The sequence below is a fragment of the Pygoscelis adeliae genome, unplaced genomic scaffold (genome assembly GCF_000699105.1).
Source record: "Pygoscelis adeliae isolate BGI_AS28 unplaced genomic scaffold, ASM69910v1 Scaffold25, whole genome shotgun sequence".
Classification (NCBI taxonomy): domain Eukaryota; kingdom Metazoa; phylum Chordata; class Aves; order Sphenisciformes; family Spheniscidae; genus Pygoscelis; species Pygoscelis adeliae.
In genome coordinates, this window is record NW_008824808.1 from 4,716,269 (window position 1) to 4,724,845 (window position 8,577).

The 8,577-nt window shown below is 42.8% G+C and overlaps 1 protein-coding gene across 1 annotated transcript in view; it reads left to right on the forward strand.

The window, feature by feature from the left end:
* Positions 1-8,577, forward strand: part of THRB (thyroid hormone receptor, beta) — a gene marked incomplete at its 3' end in the record, with an annotated part of 49,065 nt that overhangs the window by 39,665 nt on the left and 823 nt on the right. Inside the window, exons 5-6 of the mRNA XM_009324188.1 lie at positions 635-781; positions 5,406-5,664. Coding sequence (XP_009322463.1) covers positions 635-781; positions 5,406-5,664 — 406 coding nt within the window. The remainder of the gene's footprint in view (positions 1-634; positions 782-5,405; positions 5,665-8,577) is intronic.

An 8,577-nucleotide genomic window follows, 5' to 3' on the forward strand; every position in this document is an offset into this window, starting at 1 on the left:
TTTTCAACCAAAATTTTACCCAAATGAGTTCAAATGCTAGTCACTTTATCCAGACTGGCTTTGTGTTAGCCTATTCTTAGTCATCAGTTGTTTTAGCCTAGTTTTGGAAACAGGCCTTGGCAGTTGCCTGGAGCTCTGTGATACCAGGCAATGTGTTCTGGGGAGGATTTCAGAACTCTGAGTAGGTGAAACAGCCCAATTCTGCAAAGCTCTGCGCATCTTCTCGGGAGCAACAAGACACCTCAGCTCCCTTCACTTTTAGAAAAACTTGAGAGTTCTCAGCACCTGTAAGAAACAAGAACATGCCTATATTTTTAAGCAAAAAATGGATAAGCTACACCCACAAAATATTCAGATACAGGCACAAGGAAGAAACTGCATGTGCACAGAAATGCAGCTGCCCACACAGGATGGGTAGCAGCGTGCCAGTCACCCATTGCTCTGTGCAGTCACCTCTTTCACAAATGCCTTACAAGCAAATTCACATTTTGTGACGTAGTGGGCATTACTTATAAAGTGAATAGTGTTATTTTTTATTTTAGCATATTTTCCGTCGCCAAGCAGGACTTTAAGAGTATAAAATACTTGCCCTAAGATAGATTGTTCCTTTAAATATCTTTGTTTATATCCTTAGCCAGAAGATATTGGGCAGGCACCAATAGTTAATGCCCCAGAAGGTGGGAAAGTGGATTTAGAAGCCTTCAGCCAGTTTACAAAAATTATCACACCAGCGATTACAAGAGTGGTGGATTTTGCCAAAAAGTTGCCTATGTTTTGTGAGGTAAGAAAACTTCCTTGCAGTCCTCATTTATATGCCTGTTGTTAAAAACTATTCAAAATACTCCTGGCATGAAACTAAAAAATTCACTATGTTTAAAATCAGAAAAATTCAGAGACTCAATATAGATGGGACTAGAATAATCTGGATTTTTATGAGTTTTCTTTTTCCTGTGATTACTAAAATCCTGATTTTGTTCATCTAGAAGTCATCATGGTTCATTAGGGACTCGAATGTGTCTTTAGAAGTGGCCTTGAACAAAGCAAATGAGCAAAAAGAGACTGTCTAGAAGCATCTTTGATACATTTAATCAGATCTTCCAGCACACAGCTCCCTCTGTGCTTTCTGGCTCCTTGGCAGGTATAGTATTGGGGAGTTGGATCTATGCAGTAACAAATCCTTCAAATACAGGAAAGCATTCCTATCCAGGAATGGCACTTGCCTCATTGTATTCCCTAGGCATGTTTTTCCTGAACAGGGAGGTTGTGCATAAAAGAGTCTGTAAGAGTAATGGATTGTCATTCCAGGTAGATACTCACATGTAAAACATACAGTAAATAAATAGACTCAAATAGACTTGGTTGCACATTAGGAATACAGAGGCCCTAGGCTGATCTCATTTATACCAAGCTATCATTTTTATTGAAGGACCAGAGGCAATGACTTATGATATTTTTTTCCTAGCTTAAAAATGTTATCAGAACTGCAGCCTGAAATAATACTTTAGTCTTAATAATCTTAATAATTTTAATAATTTTAAGTCTTGTAAGTCGCTGAGGATCTACAACCATGGGAGTTTTAGTATGGAAATAACCCCAATCCAGCCATGGATGGATGCCTGCCTGCTCACCCATGCTGCAGAGCAACACTTGGCTCTGCTGGTGAAATGCCAAGTGAATGACATTCAAAATGGGAGTGACTGTGGTCATTGAGTTAATCGGGCTCCTTAACTCAGCAACAGTGTTTCCTCCTAATAACTAAACATCAGTCAGGAAGGAAGTTTAAGGCAGCCATAGTATTTTACTCTTCTGTGGCTGGCAGCTTTTCTTTAAGGTCAGTTAAGGAGAGCTATTTATGTCCTCTGGCACCTACAGAACGAGAAGAGGTAAATAGCAATAGTTGGCATAGTGTAAATAGCTCTCCCTGGCTAACCTCAGCATTGGCTCCATCATCCAAGAAAGCATGAAATACTGGCCAAGCATGAAGATTTTAAAATACAAGGAATGTGTCCATAGATAAAGAGGCCCCTGCAGCATTCAGCGTCTGAGGGAGTCTGTGTCCTCTGGTTTGGCATTTGTTGGTGGGAAGTTGCAGTCACATACCAAGGTAGTCTTTTTAATTTAGAAAGCTTTGCCAGTCACACACAGACTGCAGTGCCCATCTGACATCTCCTACCCCCCCCCCCCCCCCCCCCCCCCGCGCCCCCTCGCTGTACGTCTACCATGGGCCCACTTGTGTCAGAGCCAGGCAGGAAGCATGGATGAAGAAGTCAAGGCATCATTGGGCATGACCCCTGTAGGTTATGCAGCTCAGCTAGGACAGGCTTTGTTTACAGCTGGGCCACTGTGTAAACCTGACACCCGTATACAGCAAGGTCTGATGGCAGAGTGAGGGACAACTCCTCGTGAACACAAAGGAATAGGACAGCTGTCCTCCAAGTTGTCATATAGCTCCCACTGTAGCATAAAGAAATTGACAAATGTTTGCTCCTTTTTGAAGGGGCATCGTCTTGTTAACTTTTTTTAAGTTACGGTTTTTTAACCCCTGTCTTTTTCTTAGAAGAAAAACTGTGTGAGCTGTGGATTTGTTTATGAGAAAAAGCCCTCCTTTCTCCCATAGGACCCGCAGAGCATTTAAACATTATCTTAGTTCTTAATTTCTACAGAAGCTCAGGCTGAGAGTGTAGTAAATCTCTATGATGGAGGGGCATGGCAAGGAAAATCCATGGCCACTTACATATTCACAGCTACTTTTCCTTCTTTCTCTCTTCTTTGGACACATATGCAAGTCATCAAAGCACTGTGAGTGCTCAGCTTAGTTTGTGTGCATCCGTTGGCCCATGCCTCAAAGCAAGAATCTAATCCCAGAGTAACCTAAGTATAAGGAAAACTTAATTTACTTCTCAGAATTTCTGCTGTTGTTTCCTTCTTGCATTTCCCTCTGCTTAGAAGATGAAAATTGAGGAGCATTTAATCAGTTCGATGTGACTTTAAGTGTCACAGGCATCAGTGGTTCCACGTTGAGTGAAGCTGTGTAAATACCCTTCTAGGTAGCTCAGCTCAGCTTAATTCCATGGTGCTGCATTACAAGTGTGCTGGCTGCCAGTATGCCCTGCAGAGGTGAGCACCTCAGGTTCCCGCCTTTCGCTTTTTCTCCCTGCAGAGGGAGAAGGAAAGGACAACATGTGGCAGATAATCAGTCACATTTGTTGACCCCACTCCTGGAAGGTGCTCTGGTAGCAACGTTCAACTGATGAGCATAGGTAGCATTGAAACCTGCATAGTTGGGAGCAGAACTGACGTTCAATCCCACTGTCTTTGGTAGCTGCTGCCACTGGCTTGGCATCCGTGAAACAGGTGTCCCCTGTATCCTTCAGAATTAGGAAAGCAGGTGAAGGATGGACATAGTCAGATCACCACTACCATAAAGAAGTTTTAAGAAGGTTCAAGTAGGCGGAGAAATTCTCATTGCTTTAATGGCTCACTAATAAAACAGCTGAAGCGTCACGAAATATCTTCCCTACTGTTGTCTGTCTGTCTCTCTTTCACCATTCTTCCTTCTCCTTAGTCTTTTTTTCTTCATTTCTCTTTTTTTCTGCCTTCTCCCTTCCTTTCTTTCATGTCCCTTTTTTCTCTGCAGTTACCTATTCCGATATCTCTTTGTTGTTGCTCTCACACATTTTTCTTCTTTTTTTAAATTTTATTACTATTTCTTCCTCTGTTTCTTTCCAAAAAATACTTCAGTCTCAGCAGCCAAACAGTGGCATTGTCGTTGGGTAGTGAGACTGCCACTGTGCCTGTACAGCCTTCCCCACGCTGCTGCTGAGCTGAGTGTGATCCGCAGAGAAAGTGATTTGCCCTGAACAGGATGAGTCATTTTTCTTGTGTATCAAACACTTTGCACCTGAAGTTGGCATTGCTGGAAAAATAGCTGCATGATTTAACTCCTTTTTCTGACTGGGGCTGTCTTTGTGCTTAAAACTCTTCTCTAACAGGCAACTGCTTTCCACTTGCGTTAGGTAACTGGCGTCCACTCTACATCATTTTACACCAAATCAATGTATTTGCTTTGCGAGTACACAGTTGCCATGTAAACCTGTAGTTGGTGAGGTTTTTTTCATTTTGAATTGCAAATCAGGTAAACATAATAACTTCATATGAATCAGAAATTGATGGATTTTTGCCTCCTTTCAATCCAAGTAGAAGTGAATTGCTTTTTCATATACGTGACCATTTAGTGACAGTCTCAAAATAGTCTTGGTTGTTTTTGCTACCATTGAATTACCTATGAAAACATAAAGATATGCTTTACAGAACCCATTCTCCTTATGTGTCAGCATCCTGGTGACACTTTATAAATACAGAACCTACCTCCACCGATTCGGACAGCTTACCTTTTTTAATGTTGTGGAAAAGACAAGTCTAGCCATGTGCCCTGAAGATCACAGCTTATGCACCAGTGTAAAAGCTGGAGCTATACCATATACTTTCTGTCTGTCCAGCAATAATGTAGGGAGTCTAGGGAGCCTTACTAGGCTAAAAATAGCTTAATAAGTTCTCTGTTGTTTAAATAGGCAGTGAGAATTAAGAGTACATGTCCCACTGATTGAGGTATCTTTTCTAGATACAAAAATGTATTACATTCCTTTTATTTAAAAAGCAGTCCACTCTTACGGACCCACCCAAATGTCTTTCTTTTCCTCTGGTCAGGTAAGAAATAAGCATGGCTGGCAGTGAGTTTAACTGGGATGGCTGAGGTCTGTACCAGCCCCGATTGTAGTTTATTCTGTTATGCTAAGTTGTAAGCTGAGGGAGCTCAGGACTAGAAGGGAGAAGGGTAAACAGCTGAGAACAGTGACCACTTCAGCCATCTCAGTTATATCCACCCCTGTGGGAGACAAAACCAATAGTATATGTTACCACCAACCTGGCACCTGACAGGTCTGCTTCAGCCTTCACACTTCGTGAAATGTTCTGCAAAATAGAAAGCTACATTCTTCAGGTTTATTGGACTTAACTTTATAATGCTCCCACAAACTGAGCAGTCCCACGGAGAGCAGCACTTCTGCAAGTTGGGTCACTTCACCTCAGCATCTGAACCAGCTTGGTTTGCTTTGAGTATCTTGCCCAGGACCACTTGCTTACAGCTCTGTCATCACTAGATTGCCTAAGGGTGTGTGGGGATGTCAACCTGCCGGCAGTTTCTGGAAGCAGGAGTGCGAGTCTTGGAGGTTTCTGCGGTGCACTGGAAGTAGTCGGTCAGCAGCATGTTTGGAGGGTAGCTGCACTATGCGAGGTAGTGTCCTGGGGTGTGAATGGCAACTTCATGCTCATGGATTTATTGTAGCTGTAAAACCAACTCAGTTTGAAAAACACATCTTTTTCTTTACTGTTTGTAATTTCTGCAGCTGCCATGTGAAGACCAGATCATCCTTCTGAAAGGCTGCTGTATGGAGATAATGTCCCTCCGAGCAGCAGTTCGCTATGACCCCGAGAGTGAGACTTTAACACTAAATGGGGAGATGGCGGTGACAAGGGGTCAGCTGAAAAATGGGGGTCTTGGCGTAGTGTCTGATGCCATTTTTGACCTGGGCATGTCTCTTTCTTCATTTAACCTGGATGACACCGAGGTTGCCCTTCTTCAGGCTGTTCTGCTCATGTCATCAGGTGAGAACAGAAATGTATTGGGACTCCAACCATTTTGAAACTCTTTAGTCTTTGTCACAAGCCTCTTTTTAAAAGAAATAGGGTATGTTAGGTCTTGCAGTGCTGACTAGAGTAATGTGGGAGAAATTCTCTCTCAAAATGCAGCTTGGAACGAGTTTGGTGAGCACTAGGGAAAAAATTCGGAGTATTTGGAGAGATGAGCATAACAGTGGCTTTGGTAACACACCTTGCTCAGTTTAGTACTTAGGGAGGAGGCAGGGATGATCATCAGAAAGAAATCAGATCTGGTTCTGAGCCAATTTGCCTTGAATGAAAAACTGATAATTTAGAACAGTTGTCCTTACAGTAAGTTCCCTCTTCCCCTAGGGGAAGAGGGTGGGAAGTACAGTTCATACACATTTCCATCAGTCTCATATGCTTAGTTTTCCTGCTTTCTTGTTTTCCTACTTAACAGCACCACCGCTTGCTAATGGGCATTTGACAGCTGTGCTGTTTCCCCACACTGGGACCATTTGCAACTGGTCTCTTGGTGGTGTCATACAGAAGCAGCACATTCATATGAATCAGAAATTGATGGATTTTTGATGCCTTTCAATCTAAGTACAAGCGAATTGCAAGTGAATTGACGTGACCTATACGTGACCATTTAGTGACAGTCTCAAAATAGTCTTGGTTGTTTTTGCTACCATTGAATTACCTATGAAAACATAAAGATATGCTTTACAGAACCCATTCTCCTTATGTGTCAGCATCCTGGTGACACTTTATAAATACAGAACCTACCTCCACCGATTCGGACAGCTTACCTTTTTTAATGTTGTGGAAAAGACAAGTCTAGCCATGTGCCCTGAAGATCACAGCTTATGCACCAGTGTAAAAGCTGGAGCTATACCATATACTTTCTGTCTGTCCAGCAATAATGTAGGGAGTCTAGGGAGCCTTACTAGGCTAAAAATAGCTTAATAAGTTCTCTGTTGTTTAAATAGGCAGTGAGAATTAAGAGTACATGTCCCACTGATTGAGGTATCTTTTCTAGATACAAAAATGTATTACATTCCTTTTATTTAAAAAGCAGTCCACTCTTACGGACCCACCCAAATGTCTTTCTTTTCCTCTGGTCAGGTAAGAAATAAGCATGGCTGGCAGTGAGTTTAACTGGGATGGCTGAGGTCTGTACCAGCCCCGATTGTAGTTTATTCTGTTATGCTAAGTTGTAAGCTGAGGGAGCTCAGGACTAGAAGGGAGAAGGGTAAACAGCTGAGAACAGTGACCACTTCAGCCATCTCAGTTATATCCACCCCTGTGGGAGACAAAACCAATAGTATATGTTACCACCAACCTGGCACCTGACAGGTCTGCTTCAGCCTTCACACTTCGTGAAATGTTCTGCAAAATAGAAAGCTACATTCTTCAGGTTTATTGGACTTAACTTTATAATGCTCCCACAAACTGAGCAGTCCCACGGAGAGCAGCACTTCTGCAAGTTGGGTCACTTCACCTCAGCATCTGAACCAGCTTGGTTTGCTTTGAGTATCTTGCCCAGGACCACTTGCTTACAGCTCTGTCATCACTAGATTGCCTAAGGGTGTGTGGGGATGTCAACCTGCCGGCAGTTTCTGGAAGCAGGAGTGCGAGTCTTGGAGGTTTCTGCGGTGCACTGGAAGTAGTCGGTCAGCAGCATGTTTGGAGGGTAGCTGCACTATGCGAGGTAGTGTCCTGGGGTGTGAATGGCAACTTCATGCTCATGGATTTATTGTAGCTGTAAAACCAACTCAGTTTGAAAAACACATCTTTTTCTTTACTGTTTGTAATTTCTGCAGCTGCCATGTGAAGACCAGATCATCCTTCTGAAAGGCTGCTGTATGGAGATAATGTCCCTCCGAGCAGCAGTTCGCTATGACCCCGAGAGTGAGACTTTAACACTAAATGGGGAGATGGCGGTGACAAGGGGTCAGCTGAAAAATGGGGGTCTTGGCGTAGTGTCTGATGCCATTTTTGACCTGGGCATGTCTCTTTCTTCATTTAACCTGGATGACACCGAGGTTGCCCTTCTTCAGGCTGTTCTGCTCATGTCATCAGGTGAGAACAGAAATGTATTGGGACTCCAACCATTTTGAAACTCTTTAGTCTTTGTCACAAGCCTCTTTTTAAAAGAAATAGGGTATGTTAGATCTTGCAGTGCTGACTAGAGTAACGTGGGAGAAATTCTCTCTCAAAATGCAGCTTGGAACGAGTTTGGTGAGCACTAGGGAAAAAATTCGGAGTATTTGGAGAGATGAGCATAACAGTGGCTTTGGTAACACACCTTGCTCAGTTTAGTACTTAGGGAGGAGGCAGGGATGATCATCAGAAAGAAATCAGATCTGGTTCTGAGCCAATTTGCCTTGAATGAAAAACTGATAATTTAGAACAGTTGTCCTTACAGTAAGTTCCCTCTTCCCCTAGGGGAAGAGGGTGGGAAGTACAGTTCATACACATTTCCATCAGTCTCATATGCTTAGTTTTCCTGCTTTCTTGTTTTCCTACTTAACAGCACCACCGCTTGCTAATGGGCATTTGACAGCTGTGCTGTTTCCCCACACTGGGACCATTTGCAACTGGTCTCTTGGTGGTGTCATACAGAAGCAGCACAGACCATTTCATATGATTTCCAAAGATTTTCTTCCCTTCTCAGATCGAGTATGTTTCCAAATATGCTTCCACTGACTGTGCGAGCCCAAAGAGGAAATTCCATTCTTGGGCAGTGGCAGATTTGGCAAGGTTTTGTTTTAAGACCACTTTGAAGATTGGGCACTAAATAACAATACACAGACAGTGATTTACAAGCATTAACTGCATCTGAGACAGAAAGGTTTCCACATGAATCACAACACAGCACTTGACCTTCCCAGTGACAATATTTTGATTTCTTTT